The sequence below is a fragment of the Pempheris klunzingeri genome, chromosome 10, assembly GCF_042242105.1.
Source record: "Pempheris klunzingeri isolate RE-2024b chromosome 10, fPemKlu1.hap1, whole genome shotgun sequence".
NCBI classification, from domain to species: domain Eukaryota; kingdom Metazoa; phylum Chordata; class Actinopteri; order Acropomatiformes; family Pempheridae; genus Pempheris; species Pempheris klunzingeri.
In genome coordinates this window covers 25308355-25331410 of record NC_092021.1, presented here as the reverse complement: position 1 = coordinate 25331410, position 23056 = coordinate 25308355, and the positions used below count along the sequence as shown (strand labels likewise).

The following is a 23056-nucleotide window of genomic DNA, read 5'->3' as shown; positions in this document are numbered from 1 at the left end:
TGTCCCTCCAGTATATTAGGGTATATATATATATCAGGGTGATTATGTGACAGCTTGGGTTTGGACATATAGGACCTTTAAACTGAACCAGCACTCTGTGCCAACATTGAATCATTGTGTTCTCAGTGTGCTGAAAACGAACCACCACGTGGTAGAAAGGAGCCGACCGCTCGGTCCTCAGAGAGATGGAGGCACAGGAGCTCGCACAGTGAAGCATTTCGTGTTTACCCAGTAAACACAATCAGTGTGGAGTGAAGGGGCTGATGAGGCTGCAGCAGAGGCCGACTCTCGTCTGACTCGGCCCGCAGGCAGACGGTAACTCAATCTGAGAGACGGAGCGACGGTGGAAAAGAGCGAGGGGAAAGACAATAAGTTGGAAGCTCGGTGTTGATTTGAAAAAACAGAAAGATGAGCCTCTGAGCCCCCCGAGGAAACAGACACCAGGCTTTGTCTCCTTCTATAAATATCATTCCTCATCCTCCCTCCCTCTCCTCCGCTATCATCCAGCTCTCCCATATCTCCTCCTCCATTCTTTACCCTTCACCCTCTTCCTCACCTCTCTGTCTCCCTGCCTTCCTCCACAGTGCTGAATCTGCCTTATTCATCGTTTTTAAGTTCAGCGTTCAACCTTTCATTTAAGTGGTTGAAATCAGTTCATCTTTTATCGGACAGTGTTGATCTGTGGTTTAATTTTCTTGAGCTGTAACATTAAAATTTAACTTAATTCATTCCTAAAATTGACAATCAGCTTGTTTTGTGTGGCACAATTCACCAAAGAGCTTAACAGAAAACATTAAAAGCATTGTGTGAAAGGAACTCACAATAAAATGAAATAAAAACAAGCCAAAATAGAATAAGACTAATAAAACGAATAAAATTACAAGAATAAAAGCTCCAGTTTCTTTTTTATACCTCTGTTTAAGAGCATCGCTTGGAACAAACAAACGTACCACATCCCTGGTACCAACAATAACCACGTTTTTTTTATCTAATAAGTACAAAAATGTGTGTAAAAACAAAAGTGATATGCAGAGCAAGTTGTTTTTTACATTAGTCACATCAGTCCTCACCCTGAGAAATGTCACGCCTCCTCTACCTCCAACATAAAACAAACAGTCCACTCGTGGTCAGACAGTGGAGGAACAGAGCAGCTTCCTCCTCTAACGAACCATCTTTAGCAGCATTATTTAAGTGATGTGTGTTAATTAGCTGCACTTTATATCATCTGCTGCTGCGACGTTTGGTTGTTGCAGCAAAAAAAAAGGACAAAATTAAAGATTTGATGAGGTTTTGTTGCCTCTGAGCTGCTTCAAGTACCAGAAGTTGGCACTGAAGTCTGAATTAGACTGCTTTGATAACCGATGACTCATTTCAATTATTGACTCATTTCAGTTATTTGTCAAAGAAACACACCAAGAATTTACAGAGTCCAGCTTGTCGAATGTGAGGACTTGATGCTTTTCTCTGTCATTATTTGGTACTGAGTTAAATGTCTTTGGGTTTTCGGCGTTTGTAAATCAAAACGAAACAATTTTTGTTTCGTTTCATTTTCATTTTTTTGATGTTTATATAGAAAAATCGATTAATCGAGAAAAGTCTTTGCAAGGCGGCACTGTTATTCCACCTCCAAAACTAACTTTATTAAACCAAAAACAGGTTTATGTAGAAAAATGTCCTAAAAATAAGGCATCAAAAATGATCGAAGAGCAGGCAGCACTCAGTTTGTACTTCCCACCCTCAGCCTGCCGGTGCTGCATTGGTACGAAGTCCAGTCAGCAGCCAAAACAAACATAATAGGCGCCGAATTAGCGACTATGACAACGCTATAAAGAACAGCAACTAATGCTGCGCTGATACCAAATCCATTGATTAATCAGTGTGCAAAACCTCCTGTCATCTGATCTGCATGCCCAAAATGTTCCATATTGTTGTTGTTCTCCCTCCCTCCCTCCATCCATCCCACTCCCTGCATACTCACACACACACACACACACACACACACACACACACACACACACACACACACACACACACACACACACACACACACTGTGTATCTCTAACTATAGTCAGACTCAAGGCGACTGACATTACTGGCATCGCATGGATCATTCGCTGGTGCAGCTGCTTTTTCAGAGCTCGCACTGTTCAATCCTTTGGCCTTGCACTACCTCTCCCACCCCTCCCTCCCTCTCTCTCTCTCTCTCTCCCTCTCTCCCTCTCTCTCTCTCTCTCTCTCTCACCCGGCACCCCCCTCCTCTTCCCCCTCCCCACGCTGAGCTCTTCCAGAGGATGACTTCACGCTCTGGAAGAGGGCAGCAGCAGCAGCAGCAGCAGCAGCAGTGGCGGCGGCAGCAGCGGCGAAGAAGCCTATGGTGGCTACGCTACGTTAGCATCTGAGATCTCTTCCCAGCAGCTTTGGTTACAACCAACCGGGCACCACAGCTGGAGAGCATAGAGAGAGAGAGAGAGAGAGAGAGGAGAGGAGAGCAGCGGGACGAGGCAGCAGGGAAGAATTTCAGGGGAGGAAGTGGAAAGGGGAGAGGATTTGAAAGAAGGAGGAGGAGGAAGCAACAAGGAGAGGGAGGTTGAAAGTTTGATTGCCTCTGCGATGGAGCCATGCGCCGGCGTAGTGTGTGGAGCCGGTGAAGAGGCACTCGCTCTGGATTTAAGAGGATGACAGTCGAGGAGACGGGAGAAGAAGAAGAACGAGGAAAAGAGCTCGGGGCGGCGGAGAAGAGAGGAGGAAAGCAGCTGAGCTCCACACGTCTGCATGGTACCGCTAGTGGAAACATGTTGCTGAGAGGCTGTGATGACTGGCCGTGCTATTCCTGCCGCTACCTCGCTGTGTGCACAGTTGAATCCGACAATGCCTCTTCTTCTCTGGTGGGAGTGTGACAGTTCAGCGCCGACGAGCCCGCAACCGAACAGGAGCTCAGAACTGAGATGAGACTGAGCCGAGCCGATATTTTCCACCAGGAGCCGGATCCTTCCACTCTGGGGTTGATTGAGACAGTCTGTGGGCTCGGACGGGCTCGGGGTCACGGTGTCTGAAGTACAGACGTGTTGAGAATCAATTTGCCGTTTTGCTTCACCTTGCTGGGTGGTGGGTCACACCAGTGAGTATTAATCCCGACTGGTCTCGGCTGATGTGTTTTTCAGAGTGGTGACATGAGGATGAGTGAGGCTCACCTCCTCCTTCTTTGCCTGAGACTTTTCCTTCTCAAAGTAGTATTCTTGCCGTTGATGCTTACCGTGTTTAACCAACTTAAAAGTATCAAACTCTTGTAGATTACATTTTCTTTCATGCTGTATTTCGGGGGTTTGATCTGGGTCCCAGACAGGACGCAAATCTGTGCTCGTCTCTGCTCGCAGGGGTTGAAAAATCTTGAAACTTCCCCCCCAAAATAAAAGCCTTAAGAAGGTTTTAAAAAGCCATGAATATCATTTGCAGTGGACTTGAACATTTTTCCTACCTGCTGTAGACAGTAACATTACAGCTAAAACCCACCGGGGACGTCCTGTTGTCACGCGGCTGCTAGAATTGATTGCAGTCACTTTAGTTAAAGCTTCAAATCCCACCAGAAGCGTTGCAGTGCGCCTCAGAAACGTCCCAGAAGCGGCTCGGCGCTCCGCTAGAGGTACATGCCAAGTCTATTTCTGACGGAAGCAGCACAGAGCAGATGAGTCGGGCAGGAAGTCAATTCAATTCAATTCAATTCAATTTATTTTGTATAGCCCAATATCACAACAGAGTTGTCTCACAGAGCTTTACAAGTCAGACAAACAAACGGCGAAGAGAATCTCGTCAGTTTTCATAATAACATCTTCTGCTGCATCAATATTATTTTATAATCGGTGGCACCAGTCAGACGTTCAGAGGGTTTTTAACACGACACACAACAAGAGGTTTGTCTCAGACGTAGAAACACTTTGCCCTTAGCTGCAGCACAACTAAGTTGTAAATACATACAAGAAACCCATTTAAAACAGACAGTTAGAAGCACGAAATTCACAGGAAAGTGACCAAATCAACAAGTTAACTAATCAGACAAGCAAAACGCTTCGCAAAACAAGACACAGACGTTCCCGGTGGGTTTTCAGGGTTAGTTATGACTGTTCTTTGTATGTGGTGACAGGCGTTCAGGAGACATTTCACACATATCAATCAATCAGTCTTTATTTATGTAGCGCCAGTTCATAACAAAAAAACAGCTCGAGACCAAACTGTTTAATTAGGAGAGACCCAACGATTCAAGGGTTTAAGAATCCCCACGTGAGGAAGCATCAGGAGACAATGACGAGGAAAAACTCCCCTTTAAAGGGAAGAAACCTCGGACAGAACCCGGCTCAGAGGTGAGCGGCTTTCTGTCGACGTTCATGACGACATGGACGACAAAGTGAGACCAGTGCAGTAATGCCTGTGCACACATGAGGCCGGTCTGGAGCTCATCGGCCAGTAATATCTCAATTTTAGTGTCAATTTCTGCAGAATTGATTAGTTTTTAACTGGGATTTACTGTTATTTACAGCTGGGCAGTGCTGACAGAAGTGTAACTCCGACATCAAAATAAAAGCTCTCTGTATTCTGAATTCATGATTATGGAACTCTGACAGAAATATTTAATTTTTTAATTTATTCAAGGTTAAACTTCTTCAAAGTTTGGGCCAAAAATGGTAAATTTACATTCAGTGATTTTTCATACAAACTCCAGATTTAAATTGAAAAATGTTTAACACTGAATTCACATTCAGAATAAATAATGCACACGTCCCTAAAAGACCTGGACTCTGTTTTCGATGATACTGTTTTTATAACACTATATAATATGATACCATTTTCAAAAATTGGAGGAGCCGAGGAGACGGATTCAAACAACCTCATGTTCGAATGTGCTCAAGTGTTGCTAAATGGGTCACGTCTCTGTAGGTAATCCTGATCTCTGACCTCCTGTGGAGCCATCGCACATATTTTCTCTGAGTACAGACCGCAGGAGGCAAAGCTGTCACCATTTTAAAAAGGTTTTTTTGTACTTATTCCCCTGTTATCCCTAATCTGTAAGCCCACCTTCTCTGTTTCACTCCTTTCAGATGATTTTTGTGGGTCAGGACTTTAACTGTAAGCCATAACGCAAAGAAGGCTGATGGATTTGAGACGCTGACTTTATTGAAAAATGGAATCAAAAGGGGGGAAAATGGGAACTCTTCTTATTTTCTCTTCTCATATTGCAGGTGGGCAAGAGGACAAGACAGAAACGATCTGTGCTTTGTCAGAAACTTCTTAAAAGTGACAGTGTGCAGACGTTTTTTCTTCCCAGCGCACCTATTTCCAACGCTGTTCAGATATCCAAAGTACCTGCAGGCTCTTATTCTTTACTCGGCACAGCCGGAGATGCTCATTTCTTCTGTCGTCTTGCAGGTTCACAGGAAGATCCGGGAGGACTCGGACATGGCCCAGGACTCCCTGCAGTGCCTGGCCCAGCTGGCCTCCATGCACGGGCCCGTGTTCCCCGACGAGAGCGCCCAGGTCTCCTACCTGGCCCATCTGGTGGAGGGTCTGCTCAGCATGATCAACGGGTCAGTGGCCGAACACGACAGTCCTGCTGTGTTTGTTGAAGTGTTTGCAGTGTGGTGGCGTGGTCCGTCTGTCCGTCTGTCCGTCTGTCCGTCTGTCCATCGACTGAAATATCTCAATCACTGTTTGTTGGTCCGTTCCCATTTAAACTAGTTTCTAGAGCCTCAGTTTCCAAACCAGAGTAAAGGTGTGTGTGATGGTGAACCAGCCCCCCCGAGCATCCACTGGTATCAACCATATCAGCCAGCTGGTCACCAAGGGGTTAAATAACTAGTTAGTCAGTGTGTTAGTGTGTAGTGGAGGTCTATAGTGTGTGTGTGTGTGTGCTAGTTAGTCAGTGTGTAGTGGAGGTCTATAGTGTGTGTGTGCTAGTTAGTCAGTGTGTCAGTGTGTAGTGGAGGTCTATAGTGTGTGTGTGTGCTAGTTAGTCAGTGTGTCAGTGTGTAGTGGAGGTCTATAGTGTGTGTGTGTGTGTGTGCTAGTTAGTCAGTGTGTCAGTGTGTAGTGGAGGTCTATAGTGTGTGTGTGTGTGCTAGTTAGTCAGTGTGTCAGTGTGTAGTGGAGGTCTATAGTGTGTAGTGGAGGTCTATAGTGTGTAGTGGAGGTCTATAGTGTGTAGTGGAGGTCTATGGAGCCTCCATGAGGACAATAAGCAGAAACACCAATGGAGGCTCTGAAATCTTTCTGTTCTATCAGATCTCCGTCGCTCTCTGCTCATAAAAATGAGCCTCGCTCAGAAAGTAGAACCTGAAACAGTTCAGATCTCCTCTGGAGGGTTCACAGATCTTTAGTTTCTGTTTCTACATCCACTGTTGTTTTTCTACATATGACGCAATTTCAGCATTTTTCTCATTGATTCTGGTTTATTGACTTCAGTAACCTTTTAGCTGAGGTTGGACCAACGTGGACGCAAATGGAGTGTTTAGATCACAGAGCTCGAAGGGTTGAGGAACTAAAAGCTCACAGCTTGACTTAAGATCTAAATTAATAGAGAATGTGATTTTGTTTTTAAAGCAGCAGCTTTATTCGATGTGTCACCAGCAGGCATTCAACCATTTTTCATCATTCACGTTGTTTGATAAACGTTTAAGTAACTTCCACCACACTGACAGGTGAGGCTCCCTCGGGGATGAACGGGTTATTACACACCCACTGTAATAAATCAACTTTCCTCCTGCTAAATTAAGCTTACTGTGCAGGAACCTGTTGGGCATAAAAATGACATAAAGTCAAAGGACAAAACTTAGACCACATTTACAAAACAACAAGGTTAACTGAAATAAATGGATGTAAAGCAAATTTCTTTATTAAAACACCACCAATCACACTGAAGGAGTTTTTAATCTTACATTTTTATGGGATGGGATAAATCTCAGCTCTGCTTTTTGTATATTTAATCTAACTTTAGTGCTTTTCTATAACCACAGCTGTCCATTTCAACTGCACGCATTGTAGCTCTCCAAAGGCAGGATGAGTTAGCACAGTCAGATTAGCTTGGCTGCGGTCTGAGTAGCTTTTTTTAATCTCCCTCCAGTATCTCAAGGATTTCATGTTTCTTAAATCCATCGACTCAACAAGTGAAGGAGGCCAACGTAAGCAGGAGTGTGAGTCACTCTGGGCCACTTCTGCTTTATTTACAGGAAGTAGCTGCTTGTTGAGTCTGTGTTTTTTAATCGCCTCTGATTCCAGCATCTGCACGCTGCCTGGGAAACTGGCTGCAGCGGGAAGAGCTCGTCCTCCAGAGCAGCAACAAATCGAGTTAACGAGGAACTTATGTTTCCCCTGAAACCTAATTTATGTGAAAGTGGATCGAATTATTCCTCTCATAGAGATTCTGTTTGTTTTCAATCAGAGAGGGAAATAAATCATCACTAGCAGCCTCTTAAACTCTGCTAAATATTGAGTGTATTAAAGTCTGCAATTATTTAGTGATTGTCCTAATTATCTAATCTGATCTAGAGCTGCCCGACCCTTATTTTGAAAATGACTCGCTGTGTAAATGAACGAATCTGAAACCCACATGGCATCACTGTCGCTACAGAGACATTTTGTTCATTTTCAGGTCCATATTTGTACTATGGGGTCCTTTGAGAACATGTTTATGTGCCGCAATGTTCAAAATAACATTTTCTCTCACACTGAGCCCCAAAAAGACTTTTTTCTGTAGACTCGCATTGTGAAAGAGACGTCACAACCTGTGAAATCAGTCCAGAAGAGTCATTTTGTCCCCATTCGTGTTAGCGGAGGACAAACAGGAAGTTGAGCCCATAGCCACATCACTGCTTCTTATGCCACAATGGATACTGTGACTAAATAATACTAACCTGTCTCTGACCGTAACCATCACCAAACTAATAATTCCATACTTGTAGTTTTGTCAGTAACAAAAACATAGTTCTGAAAAACGTTGCTCTCCCAGTGGGGATCCAGCAAAATGGCCCCACAGAACATGGTGGGTGTTCTCCCAGTTCTCTGGTCCCACTAAGTCAGTAACACAAGAACATACGCACACATTCTTGTCTTTCTATAGTGGTGAGGACGCTTGTTGACAGAGTGCATTCCCTAGCCCCCAACCTTAACCTCCACAGCTAAATGCCTTACCCTTACCTTAACCTTAACCTTAATCTAATTCTAGCCTTAACCTTAAAACCAAGTCTTAACCTGTCAAATGGCCTCTTTTGTGAGGACCAGGCAAAATGTCACTACTCATACACAATCTACTCATCAGCATGTGTTGTCGTCCTATTATCTGAACTTTGTGTATCTTCCATTGGTCGTGCTATTTCATCAATTAAACAACAATTAACAGGAGTGATAAATGTTCACATTGGCGTTAATTGATTGAGCGTGGACCACTGTGCAAACTGATTATCACTGATTATCTGCCTCCGGCTTTACGTTTGAACTGGTGTGTGTCGATTCCTGCTTCGCCTGCTCGTTAACGAACACCAGGTGAAGAAATAGAAGTTGTGATATTGTGCAGAGAAACGTTATGAGTCGTGCGGTCGGCTGCTCGGGGGCGGCTGATTGTTCCCCGTGTGTGCTGCGCAGGTAATCCGAGTGTGTTTTGGGATTCAGGAAGATGCATTAAAAGGGATTACTGCTCTGTTTTTAGCAGCAGCGCGAGGCAGCGGTTACCTAAAGGTTGGGAGAGACGCTGTATTTTACACTGAAAGGGTCGTTTGTTTCAGTGCCAGCTTAAAATTATCCCTCCCCTTCATCAGCTGTAGAGCAAAGATCTTTCCCACAGTTAATCTTTCTCCTTTTTATTCTCCTTTTTTAGTTATTGAGTAAGCTGCTAATTAGTAATATAATAATGCTAGAAAATACTATTATTATTATTATTTAAGATTATATTATTATAAAGACATGTTAATCTGTATATTAGAGCAGCTTTAACCAGAAAATAGTTCGAATTTTTTAAAAATATTTTGAGTTAGTTTAACTTTTAATGGAGCGATTTTTAATCCAGATTTTATTAGGGGTGGGAAAAAATTGATTGACGTCTTCTCACGTCTTTGCATTGACTTTGTATTTAATTCTCCTGCAGGGAAAATCCTTTGCGCTTGATGTAAACACACCTAAAAAGCTTAGTGGTTAGAGGCCTCCTCTGGTTTGGTGGTTTCCATTGGAAGTGTGTGTGTCAGAGAGGTGATTATCGAGGGCCAATAAACACAGAAGAGAAGTTTCCTCATGTTCATTTGTGGGTGTGTCTGCAGTCAGAGGGGTTCTGATCTGAATTAAGGGGCCACACTAACATGTATAAATAACTGTGACACACACACACACACACACACACACACACACTCGAATGTGCACACAAGCTTGTTGTTGGACCACATGATTCAGTGAGTCAGGGTCTCTCTCTCTCTCTTCCCTCCTCTCCTGCTCCGTCTGTAATCACCTATTCTTGGAGCTTTTTTCCAATTGCCTCATCGGAAAACCATGTGGAGAGGGACGGCCGATCTGCAGTGATTGAACAGTTCTGCTCACAATTTAGCTCCATCTGATAGGGGTTAGCGAGGCCTCTCACACAGTGTTCCTCTCTGGCTGTGGAGAGGCGTGTCACTGCGACCCCAAACTCAGGATTGAGGCTTTTGCTGCAGAAACGACACAAACTTCGGGGGTGGTGTTGGTTTTTGTGGAGGATTTCCTCTTCAGCGTCAGTAACATTTTGACTTTCGTCTTGTTAACTAAAAAGAAATGTAGAAAAGTTCTTGTAGCTTCGTTTTCAGACCCGTAGGCTGAGTCCACTTCTTCTACAGGGCGGCTTTCGGTCCTTAAAATTACTTAAATTCATATTTTCTAACAAAAGGCCTTAAAAGGTAAAGTAGGTAGATGTTATTTGCACCCAGGTGTGTGTTGCACCCAAATCATCTTTTCCTAAAACTAAGTAAGTAGTTTTAGTGCCGAAACCTAATTAAACTGCAACTAGTCCTGTAACTAAGCCGCTCAGACACCACACCCACATTATTGTGAAAAGGACTTTAACGTTCTTGATATTCGGTGACCGGAACGGGTTTCAATAGCTGAACGGTGGTTATTTGCTCCTGAGTGCAAATAGACACTCAGAATTCAAGACTATTTAATATTTTTATTCTGTTTGGGAAGGCCTGGCATATTTATTCATTGAGTGCTGTAAGCATCGGCCCTAAATTCAGAGACGTTATATGAAAGTCTTCACATAAACTTGTACATAAAATTCCTTAACATAGCGTGAAAAGTGCTCACAAACATATGACTTGAGCTTGTGCAGGATCATAAAATGCCACCTGAAGCTTTTTCACAAGTGTGCAGTACTGAGTGGAGTACAGCAGCCTCAGAGGTGCACCTATCTTTCCACATTAGATGTTTAGTTAACTTCCTAAGGCCAATTTGCATATAAAAATAGCGGAGTGTCTATTTGCACCTGCTCTGGTTGCGCAGTTTAAAGAACGATGAATTCCTTTTCCGATTAACACGAGTTTGGAGGTTCACTTACAGGACTTTCACCCTGCAGGACAAAAGTTTGAAACCTGTTTGAGACCAACAGAAAATTACATGAATTTATTTGTAAGCCTAGTTAGCTCTGTTTCAGTTTTATTTTAATATTATTATCAGTTTTCAGACGCAGTTTGGTTAGGTTTAGGTCCCAAAACTACTTGCTTATGTGTAAGAAAAGATCATTACTTGAGTTAGAATAAGTCAAATATAGAAAGTGGAGTACAGTAAACACAAATTATCTTCTGTCCACTGATCTGTATCTGCTGAAACCAAAGCTCAGGTATTGATCAGGAAGGAAAAAAATCAGATAAATATCAGATTCAGACGTCATTTTATCTCTCAAATATCAGCATTAAGTTCAGACGAGGCTTCAGGATCCTCACTCAGAATAAACTTCAGTATTTTCTGTGACAACTTTTAGGGAAATCTTTTTTTTTAAATCAATAATTTCGCCTCCTTCCTCTGCCTGTAGCAGCACGATGGGTGTGGTGATGCCCTCAATGTTTGTAGATATTTGAGAGGTCAGGAGGAGCAATTTTCTGGTAGTTTTGTGGCCTTGATGGCGTAATTATAGGATCATGTCTTCTGTGGTGGTGTTTTAGGTGGTTGTATAAATTTGTGGCGTTACTCTGCACTGCTGCAGCTCTAGAGACACGGTGCTTGTAAAGTGTGCTTTGAATTGGAAAGTCCCACACACATTTTTGGATAAATCCCAAGCCTCCCAATCCCAGTCTGGTCTCCTTGATTCTGACTTTGTTTTGTTCTGGATGTTTTTGTTCCTCTTACTCGGCTCTCACACATTGAATTTAATTTCTGCCCGCTCACAGATTTAGCCTGTGACGTAACACAATCCTGTCATTTGATAATAATGCATCTTTTCAGAAAAGTTCCGAATGCTTAGTTTGTTTCAAATGCAGAGGATTTGTTCAGCATGAGATTTCAAATGGAACGGAAGTTGGGTTTGGGGAAGCCCCAAGTTTGAATCTTCTCAAGTATTTTTAAACCTGGATCCTATTTTTTTTTTTACATATGTTATTCAAAGTGTCTGACAACATTATGAGAAGCATCTCTACAGAGAGAGACCTGGAAGATCCTTTTGGTTTAACCACAAACAGCAGTTGAAACGCATCATTCCAAGCCACCAGACTCCATTGACAAAAACAGTAATTTTACAGGAGTGGCTGGTCTACTGCTGCCTCCATTGGTTTGTTTGTATTATTGTGTGTTACAGAAATATTGTGTTGGATCCACCCTAATCCTTTAAAAACACCCAAATCACACAATAACACAAACAAACTAGTTGATGGAGATAGTCCTAGTTCAGCAGCAACTTTTGTGTAAAATTACTGTTTTTGTCAATGGGGTCTGGTGGCTTCAAACTGAGCAATATTAACAGCTATATCTGGTTAAACCAAAAGGATCTTCCAGGTCTCTCTCTGCAGGGATCCTTTCCATAATGCTGTCAGACACTTAGAATAACAATCTGAGCCTGTCAGTGGCAAAAACAAGCACTTTTAGTGGGTGAACTTTGATCAGTTGCAGCCGCTGACCAAGGTTTTGTACCTTCCAGTCATTTCGAACCCAAACAAAGGGAAAAAAATCAGGCCCAAGTTTAAAAATACCTGAAGTTTGGGCTGAAGGCTGAAGTTTGATATTTTTAACATTTTTAGACTCAATGAATGATGATAACATTTACTTCAGTGCATAAGTGCAGCCTCAGACAGCTGCTACCATGGCAGTAGACTTAATGCAATATTATATATGTATATATGTATATATTTGACACCTGATTTAATGCTCTTTGTTGACTTTGAATCGCTTGAATCCTTCAGTCAGTCATTTTACAGGCACTGAGGTTGGATTTGTTCAGACGCTGCCGAAAATAGACGCTTTTCTATCTGGTTTTAAAATTCAACATGCGAGCACAATATGTTTCTAGCGAGTCCAGACCTGTCACTTCATGCTTCATGGTACGATGTGATGATTAAAGTGTCCTTAAAGAGGTGTAATTACAGCCACTCTTTCTATCATCTTGCACTCTGTGTACTGTGCTGTGTACGATGGAGAAGGAAATACCATAAAAATAATCTCAGATGCAGCTGTGGAAAGACGCTTAAGGGTCAAGTTGCCCATGACTTTTGGTTAAGGATCAATTTTCATGCCTGTTTCCAAACCTCAGTCACCAGTGGGTAAACTGGAAAGTGACCCCAGTTTAGCCTCAGCCTCACCCCGGAGAGTGGAAACCATCGGGCCAGAGCACGGATTTGAGTCCAAAATGGAAAAGAAGCAGTTTGGACTTTCTTAACCTTTCCTGTCAAGAGAAGGAAATTGATTTTTACCGCTGAATGTAACGCCAGTCGCAGCTGGAAAGACACAATCGCTGTTTTATTAACAAACTACAGGACTGAGTTTTCATTTCTCACGCTGATATTTCTAGAAAAGCCAAATGTTTGGAGCTCTGTTTATCAGCCCCATCTCATCTTTAGGCCACATTTTGTCATCTGTGTTCCCAGGATTGAGATCGAGGACTCGGAGGCGGTGGGCATCTCCAATATCATCTCCAACCTGATAACCATGTTCCCTCGAAGTGTTTTAACGGCGCTGCCCAGCGACCTCTTCACCTCCTTCATCAACTGCCTCACGCTGCTCACCTGCTCCTTTGGACGCAGCGCCGCCCTAGAGGAGGTGGTGAGTAGTAGCGCCTTCGTCTCCTTCGTCGCTAAAAAGGTGGACGTTGGTTTGTTTGATTGGACTGCCATTATTTGATTTTATGGGCATCGCCATCTTTGTTTTTTTGGAGCCTGAGGTGACGTTCGTTCTTCAAAGATGGTCTCTGATTGGTTAGGTTTAGGAATGACCGGCCTCTGATTGGTTAGCCAGCACGTAGCCCCGCCCTAACACCCTCCCTCCTCTTCCTGGTCTATTTTCCTCTAAATTTTACCATATTTTTTTAAATAAACATCCTGTTGTGTTGAAGCGCTTCAAGATGTTTAAGCTCTGTTACAAAGATGTGCAACAATAATAACAATTATAAACTTTTATTAATTATTTAGCAGTTTTTTTAACAGGACAAAAAATGAGAATAAAGCCAAAGAGAAAAGTTTTATTTATATTGCAAATAAATGTAAAAAAACAGAATATGAGATAATGAGTTACGGCAGCAGTGGGAGGTATACATAGAGGTTATGTATATGTATACATGTCCTGTAAAATATAAAGATATATAACATCGTGAAAACAATAAATACAAATAAAAACCTTTAAAGGACTAAAAGATGAAAGTCGCTGACGCTGGTTTCTTCCCTCGGCCAGCTGGATAAGGACGACATGGTTTACATGGAGGCCTACGACAAGCTGCTGGAGTCGTGGTTGACGCTCGTCCAGGACGAGGAGCATTTTCCTCGCGGCTGCTTCGTCCAGCCGGCGATCCAGGTCTTCAACTCGTACATCCAGTGTCACCTGGCGGCTCCTGACGGCACCCGAAACCTGGTGAGACTGTTTCTGCTTTCACAGCCGGATGGAGCGTAGCCACGACCGCTCTTCGTCCTCCTGACACATTAAGATGCCAATTTTAAGATGTTGGGCTGTTTTATTTCGTCCAAAATAAACATTTAGGCGTTTATTTTATCACACTTTGTTTATTTGTGTTAGTAGTTTTCTCCTAAATTCACATCTTAAAAAGCCGTTTTCTGAAAATGAGTTTTTCTCTCATTCTGATTTAGAAATCTCCACTTAAGCAGCATTAACAGACACCAAACTCTCCAATTTAATTTCTCTCTATATTCTGAAGTTATAGAACATTTTACTCCTAAAAGTCATGTTGAAAAGTGTTTTTTTTAACAGTATTTTGTGATTTATAAAGTGATTCCTTCTGTAAAAACCTTTGAACAAGATGAAACACTAATTTTGAACTGGTTTTATCCAATGTTCAGATTTCTGTTCTGGAAATAGATGCTAATTAGAGTATTTTTAACTGGATAATGCCTCATTTTGCATATTTAAACATTTCAGAAAACCTATAATACAAAAATTAATTGCCTTTATCTAAATAATAAGTTAAATGGCGATATGTGTAACTTTAAATCTTATCTTATCTTATCTTGAACCATCAGTCTGTGAACGGCATATCGTCTCATGAGGAGGAGGAGATCAACGAGCTGCAGGAGGACGACAGAGAGCTGTTCTCCGACCAGCTCTCCAGCATCGGCATGCTGGGACGCGTGGCGGCGGACCACTGCATCCCCCTGCTCACCAGGTAAAAGCTCCTCGTGTCGCCTCGTGCCGGCAGAAACCGTCTTCTTTGTGCTTCCCGTGTTGACGTTGGTCTTGTGGCGTCGTCCCGCAGCCTGCTGGAGGACCGGGTGACGCGGCTGCACGGGCAGCTCCAGAGGACCCAGCAGCACCTCATGGCCTCGTCGGACCCCAGATCAGTCGACCGCAAAGTCCTGGACGACCTGTACGAGGACATCCACTGGCTCATACTGGTCTCAGGTCAGCAGCAGGACTCGTACCTTCATTTGTGTCTTTTTATTTTTTTTAAAAACATGTTTAATGGTTGTCTGATCTCCTAACTGAAGATAAGATAAGATCAACTTTATTCATCCCGAAGGAAATTATTTTGCCAGAATACAAATGCAAAAGTTGAAGCAGTTTACACAATCACAGAAAGGAATTAAATAAAAATTAAAATAAGTTTACAAAGTACAAGTAGTAGGATTGAGGTGATGCTCCTGCGGCATGTAAGCGGTTAATTTTTGAGGGAAACATAATTATTTTTAGGATAATTTTTAATGTTTCTGAGGATCTTATTGTTCCTCAGGGGTTATTTTCTTCACACTCATTACATTTGATATTTATTCACCTCAGTGTCAGAGTGTGAAATCAGCTGAGTACAGTTTTTATAATAATTAATTATATGAGTTAATAGAGTATCCCTACACAGACGAGAACATATTTACAGTATTATAAAAAAGCAACATGATGAAACACCCTTATTGCGTAGGATGGATGATGGATTGATGGATAAATGATAAATCATGGATGGATGTCAGATAAATTATAAATGGATGACGGATAAATGATGTATGGATAAGTGTGACATCCGTTAGATGTTGTATTAATAATGAGTTGTTGTGAAAGCTTGAATAAATCATTTTACTTCACATTACAGAGAATAATTCAAACTAATAATCCTGATTCACATTCATTTAATTTAAACTGTTACACAAACACACTGATTATTACAGAGATGGTGATTCTTAGCTTAAAAAACTGAAAAGTTACAAATGTTTATTTTACTGCAAACTCCTTCGATAACTACAGGGATAACTCCAAGAACGATGGATGTCAGACGTGTTGATGACAGCAGGTCTCCCCTGATGTGACCGAGTCTGCAGCAACATCGTGTTAAATTTAAAGAAAACTGTCGGACTTTAACTATTTCCTGACTCTAAAATCATTGTTAACAGTCTGCTGAACTAGAATATAACAAATAATATAACACGTGACTTTTCCAGACTTTATTTGTGGAGACGGGCGGAGCTCCACCCGCCTCTGTGGGTTTGTGTTAATCAAATATCGTCTGAATCAGCATCATTAAAAAGGCTGTAAAGCAGCATTAAGCCACCGTTTATTCTCTCTGCCAAAAGGAGCTTTAATGATGAAAGCTGTATTTATTATTATTATTATTATTATTATTAATGTTCAGGTTATTTAAGGTGGAGTTTAACAAAACATTATGTGGCTGAAAACAGGACGCTCCCATTTAAGCTGATGTTAAACTGTTAATGCTGACAAAGCCAATAATGTTTTCATAGTTCATATTTCCTTTATTAGAAATTAATCTGATTTAACTGTTTGGTTGAATAAAAAATGTCTAAAAATGTCTGTTGCAACTTGACTTTGCTTTGGCAAAAACACGATATTCAATTTACTGTCATAGATGATCAAGAAAATGGGCAAATGTTCACAGATTAGAAGGTGGGAGCAGAAGATTTGACAATAACGACTGAATTTCCATTGATTGACCAACTGATTAATCGACGGATCGTTTCAGCTCGACTAGAAGCCCACCTCTAACGTGCCGTCTGTGTGCTCCCCAGGGTATTTATTAGCCGACGACCCTCAGGGCGAGACCCCGCTGATCCCCTCGGAGGTGATGGAGTTCTCCATCAAACACTCGACAGAAGTGGACATCAACACGACGCTGCAGATCCTCGGCTCGCCGGGGGAGAAGGCTTCGTCCATACCGGGCTGCAACCGCACCGACTCAGTCATCAGGTAGTTTACTGTCGTCCAAACATGTTAAAAGCTAACATAGAGCCTCCAATAGATTAATAAACATGCTAAGCCTATAAGAAACAGAACACATGGTTAAAAGAGTAGCACATCAAGAGCTGCATGCAAAAAAAGTTCACTCTTTGAAAATCTTGTGCTTCGCTTATTTGGGTTTTTTCAGAATCCAGAGTAGAAATGTTTTCGTTTTATAACCTCAGATTTCTAAATCTTTTTTTTTTTTGTCTCAAAATGAGACGAAATTCAGATTGACGGGTTTATTTGTCTCTTTTTTGTCATTTAAAGACCAACGCCAAGGCGGATAAATAACACTCAAAGTCAGGCTGCAGTTTGGGGAGGGAAAAACTAGCAGAGCCATTTTCAAAGGGTTCAGTGTAAAAAAGTTAGTGCAGGCCCAAATCCCCTTTTATTATTTATCATGTTATTTATTATGTTGTTCTGGTTTATTGACTTCTGGAACCTTTTAGCTGAGGTTGGACAGATTTTAGGGACATGAAGCATCTGAAGATCCTCCAAGAAATGACGTCACAATAAGAAGAAACAGCAGCGAGGACGCAGACGGAGCGTTTAAGCTTTTTTAAGGTCGTTTTCAGGCCGATGTGCAACTCAATTTAACTCTTAAACTCCCTCGGACTCCCTTCAGAAGTGATGAAGCACGGATTAATAGAAGCATCACTACAATAATAACCAGGGTTCACATTCACATAAACTGTGTAAGGACTTGGAATCAGAGAGCCGACGTTTCTTTCGCCAAACACGTTTTCAGTTTATGGGCACTGAAAGTGGGCGTGATGCAGTGGAAGAACATTTCTGCTCCCGAGGGATTAAAAACCTCGTTCTTGTGCACAACGAGCTCCTCCCTGTGAGGCTGTTGAACGTCGGTACGAATTGACGGCTCTAAAAATACAACAACACATAATAAAATGGACTCAGGGATGCAAATCGCCTCCACCTGATGGTATCAGATTTATTTTTTAACTGCAATAATTGCTGGTGCAGCCCAACAGTGTGTGACTGCAGTGTTAGAAACCTTGCGCGGGTCAGGACTGTTGGCTGTCACACTGGATGCTGCGAGTGTGTGTGTGTGAGTGAATGTGTGTGTGTGAGATAATCACAGTGACGACAATAGAAAGTTACAGCAGCCAGAGACATTGTCTGTTGAAGGTCATTCAGCCACTGTTTTCTAGATTGTTCATTGTGTAGGAGTGTGTGTGTGTGAGTGTGTGTGTGTGTGTGTGTGTGTGTGTGTGTGTGAGAGAGTGTGTGTGAGGGGGATGACAGCAGCAGGATTGCAGAGACGAGTGGTCGACAGCATCGGGTTTCCTAAAGCGAGTGGACGACCCCGGCCTCGTAAATGTCAACATGGTTTTGTTTTCTGCAAACAATGTGAAACTGTGCGCCGTCCCCGACCGAGGGAGGAGGATGGCTGAGCTGCTTTAAGCCTTCTGTCCTTTTATATACTGAAGTTAGCCTGTGTCTCCTTCACACACACACACACACACACACACACACACACAAAGGACGGCTAGATGATACCTGATGAGGTTTGATCGTGTCGCTGGATCACCACAATCAACCGTCACATTTCCCTCTGCAACAATAAATTAAATTACCACACGGCTTTGTTGGATACTTGATTCTGATTGGTCAGCTGCAGCCGTCTATGAGCTGCTCTTTCTGTCTAGCAGAAGCAATAGAAATTATTCTTTTGCAATTTCTAGTAAGAACAAAACAAAAACAAAAAAAAAACACAGACAAGAAAAGGAAGAACAAAAGAGCCTCGATGTAGAAACGCTGCATGTGTCTGTATAACAGATTCACCGGTGCCGGTAAAGAGATGGAGGCAAAGTTACGATATAATAATAATACAGTCGACTAAAAACCAAACAAGAAATGGAGAAAGGGAGAATGGTGGGAGGGGGAAGTATTGGGATCAAATGTATTAATATAATAGTTTAAAAAAGGGTGCCAGGTTTTTAAAAATCTTTGAACGGCGCTCTGCTGCTCTTCTGTCACAGGCTGCTGTCAGCGGTGTTGCGTACGTCGGAGGTCGAGTCCCGGGCGACGAGAGCGAGCCTGACGGAGCTGCTGAGCCCACAGATGGGGAAGGACATCGTGTGGTTCCTCAGACGCTGGGCCAAGACGTACCTGCTGGTGGACGAGAAGCTCTACGAGCAGGTGAGAGGCTCTCCGCTGCTCCGTTGTTCCCCTGCAGACCCGTACGCGTCCCGTCACTCCAGATATCCGGATGTTTCTCCTCCCAACCGTCTCGTCTTTTTCCCCCCGTCTCTCTGCAGATCAGCATCCCCCTGAGCACGGCGTTTGGGGCCGACACGGAGGGGGCCCAGTGGATTGTGGGATATCTCCTGGAGAAGGTGATCAACAACCTGTCGGTGTGGAGCTCCGAGGCCGAGCTGGCGAACGACACCGTGGAGCTGCTGGTGACGCTGGTGGAGAAGAGGGAGAGGTGAGGAAAAGGTCCCACTCAGAAACAGGAACTAATCTGAGCTAAAAGTAAAGGACTGGAGGAGGTCACATGATCAGCAGATCCCCTTATGACATCATAAGACTGCTTTTGCTCAGATTTACTGAAAGATGGAGGAGAAAAAGAGAGACGACGGCCTTTTCTCACAGTTTCAGGGTCTCTAGTCACATTAGAAATCTCATTTTGCATAATATGGGGACTTTAAGGCTCTTAAGTGTTCTCCTTGAGTTTCCTTAAAATGTTCACTTGTGTATTTTTGTATTTTTTAAGTTTTTGTTGCACAAAAGACTTTAGCAACCAAAGTGAGTGACTGGTACCTCTGACTTAACCTCAACTCGCCTGAGTTTATAGCGATAAATAAAGAAAATGAAACACGGTGGACACGCTTAACGACGAGCGACTTTACTCGTTGGATCAGTCAGCTCATGATCTGTCTGCAACCGGATTTACTCTACGGTTTTATGCTGCAGCATCTTTCCAGTAAGTGACAGTTGAGGTGTTTCAAGCTGAACTGTGCAGCTTCCTGATTGTTTGGGCTGCCTGATGCTCCGTTGTCATGGTTACCAAGGTCGCAGGTCAGACATCCAAACATCCAGACGGCGACCTGGAGGTTCATACCACCCGATCTGGGCTAACGTGGGCGGTCATAGGTCTATGTTTAGGTCTCAGAGAGCCTTTGGACCGTTCACACACACACTACAGGTACAGGAGTGATTTTGGCACACGTGGTTAAAGGAGTCTGAGTTAACCAGAATCAAAGATGACGCTCACACTGTTAAAACAAGACGAGGAGGAGACATCAGGATTCTTTAACTGTCGCTCGACCTTATGAGGTGATAAAAGGTGAAGAGACACCGGGGAGTAAATCTCTTTATGTTTCCCCTTCACTAAGAAAACCTTTAAAGGGATTCTGTCCAACACCGTTAAGTCCTGCAGCTAAGGAGAACTTAAGCCTTAAGTGTTATACTTAAGGAGAAAATGTAAGTAGCTGTTACTTAACTTTAAAGGTGTTTTGAGCCGCCTCCTGGATCTCTTCCTCCGGCAAACCTGGTGAGGACGGCAGCATAAACAGTTTCACAGAACAAATCGATGTCTGTAACTTTTCTCTGGTTACAGTAAAACAGCAACATGTTTCCCTTATAAAGGACCTTTAAGGGTATTTTAAGGAGGCAGGGCCTCTACAGTAATGCCAAGGTGCATTAAAAGAAAAAGGGATTTTACGGCGCTCTGAATGAATCCTGGGGAGTAAAAAATGACTCAAATATGAACATTTTATTGTTTTATCAGTCTTTTATAATTGTAAACTGAATATTTCTGGGTTTTTAACCATTGGTCAGATATAAAGAGACAACAGAAGAAAACTGCGATGGACGTTTTTCACCGTTTTTTTACATTTTTAGAGCAAAGAATTCATCCGAAAGCAGAGATATCCCGAGTTTTACAACTTGTTTCTCAGATATACTGAATACTTTTATGTTTTAGGAACAATTTTTAAAGGGGGAATCAGTGTGTCCTTGTGTCGTCACTGTAGGATGAAAATCTTTTAGCTCTAAAATGTCACGTTGTCTTGAACTAGGAAAAATCTGTTTTTGGTAAATAAGAAATTATGAATTGGTTTGTTTAGGATGTTTTCTTTCAGTAAAAATTACAGATGCACAGATGCCGATACCACCACCAATCTGTCTCTCTGTCTCTCTGTCTGTCTGTCTGTCTGTCTGTCTGTCTCTCTGTCCTGTCTGTCTGCTCAGGGCGAACATCGTGGTGCAGTGCGAGAGCTGGTGGAACCTGGCGAAGCAGTTCGCCAGCCGCAGCCCGCCGCTCCACCTGCTGTCCAGCTCCATGCAGAGGTCTCTGATGAAGGCTCTGGTCCTCGGAGGCTTCGCTCACATGGACTCCGACACCAAACAGCAATACTGGGCCGAGGTAAAGTGAAGTCAGGTGGATCAATCAAATGATCGCGATCGGCAGAAAATGTGGTAATCTGCCTCCAAATGTAAGAATTTGATCCTGTGTTTCTCATTGTTTATATAATATCTGTGTGTTTTAGGTTAAGTTAGTTAAGTTGTGATGACCAAGCAACTATAATACAAGAATAATGATTTGATAATAAACTTAATTTATTCAAAACACAGTTACAAAGTGTTTTACAGTCAAAACAAACCCAAATAAAACCATAAAAATGATCACATTTTACCACACAAAGAGTAAAAAAGCGAGTTTAAAAGAATTAAAATGATGAGCGAGAAATTAAAACAAATAAAATGTAAAAGTAAAAAGCAGCTCAAGTGAAATAAAGAAACGGTTTCCAATAAAAGTCGAGACTCAAATGAGCGCAAATAATAAAAATAATTGTTGGTTTCAACCGAACTCTGTTTTTTACTTGAAGGAAGAAAGAATTAAAAGACAAACTACATGTCTTCAATATGTAAAGCAGACAAAACTACACTGACGGTTAAGGAGGACGACGAGGGGGAAACAACATGAGACTGAAATATTTTTGCTAAACTCAACTGATTAGATGCTTTTTAACGAGATAATTAGATGTGTTTGTTAGCAGCGTTTCTTTGGGGCCTTTTAAAGTCGTAATAAATTCTCAAAAAACAGAGCAGAAGAATTAGAAGAACCAATAGAAAACATCCAGATATGTATAAAAGATTCTTCTGATTAAATACAACTTAATCTCACTCCAGATTATCCTACTAGTTCTGATAAGAACTCATCATTTCTGTAATCTTCTCAGAGTCATGAGCGTTTTCCTTTAAAAAGAAATAAACTATAAACTGGTCCTGGTCAGAGCTGCAGATCTCTGCAGACTCCAGTCCGATCCAGGGAGGAGGAGGAGGAGTGATGGATGAGGTCGATAATATTCCCCCGTGGAGTCTTTCTCCCGGGTGTAAAACATGATCCTCGCCGTGATCCGGGAGGCCTTTGTCTTAATAGGCTGACAGTAGTAAAAGGGGGGTGCAAAGCCACGATGACTCCAGAGTAATTATGCGGGGTGTACGAGTGAGACGGCAGCTGTTGGCTCCTGCAGCTGTTTGGTCTGAACGTGGATGGCTCTGTCGGAGGAGGAGGAAGAGGAGGAGAGACGGATCCAACAACTGATCAAACACTCTTTCTGCACACATGGACTGAGAAATCACCTTTATTCTGTCAGAGGCTCTGTTGGGGCAACTGCACCTGATCACAGTACGTCCACCAAAAGTGCTTGTTTGATCCACTGACAGGCTCAGAGTGTTATTCTAAGTGTGTGACAGCATCATGGAAAGGATCCCTACAGAGAGAGACCTGGAAGATCCTTTTGGTTTAACCACAAACAGCACACACACCAGACTACATTCACTAAAACGGGGATTTTACACAGGAGTTGCTGGTCTACTGCTGTCTTGATCAGTTAGTTTGTTTGTGTTATTGTGTGAGTTTGGTGTTTTTAAAGGATTAGTTCGGATCCAACACAATATTCGTGCTGCACACAACAATGCAAACAAACAGATCTATAGAGGCAGCAGTAGACCAACAGTTCCTGTGTCCTGTGAGCTAAAATCCCTGTTTTAGTGAATGTAGTCTGGTGTGTGTGCAGAGAGCGATATAACGGCTGTTTGTGGTTAAACCAAAAGGATCTTCCAGGTCTCTCTCTGTAGGGATCCTTTCCATGATGCTGTCACACACTTTTAGTGGACCTACTTTGATCTGGAGTAATTGCCCTGAAAGATTACATA

General features: G+C 42.5%; 1 protein-coding gene across 1 annotated transcript in view; it reads left to right on the top strand.

Moving 5' to 3' along the window:
• Nucleotides 1-23056, top strand: part of xpo4 (exportin 4) — a 58123-nt gene that overhangs the window by 25226 nt on the left and 9841 nt on the right. The window contains exons 8-16 of the mRNA XM_070838586.1: nt 5420-5577; nt 13072-13246; nt 13871-14047; nt 14671-14813; nt 14904-15049; nt 16660-16837; nt 18871-19030; nt 19150-19319; nt 21086-21260. Coding sequence (XP_070694687.1) covers nt 5420-5577; nt 13072-13246; nt 13871-14047; nt 14671-14813; nt 14904-15049; nt 16660-16837; nt 18871-19030; nt 19150-19319; nt 21086-21260 — 1482 coding nt within the window. The remainder of the gene's footprint in view (nt 1-5419; nt 5578-13071; nt 13247-13870; nt 14048-14670; nt 14814-14903; nt 15050-16659; nt 16838-18870; nt 19031-19149; nt 19320-21085; nt 21261-23056) is intronic.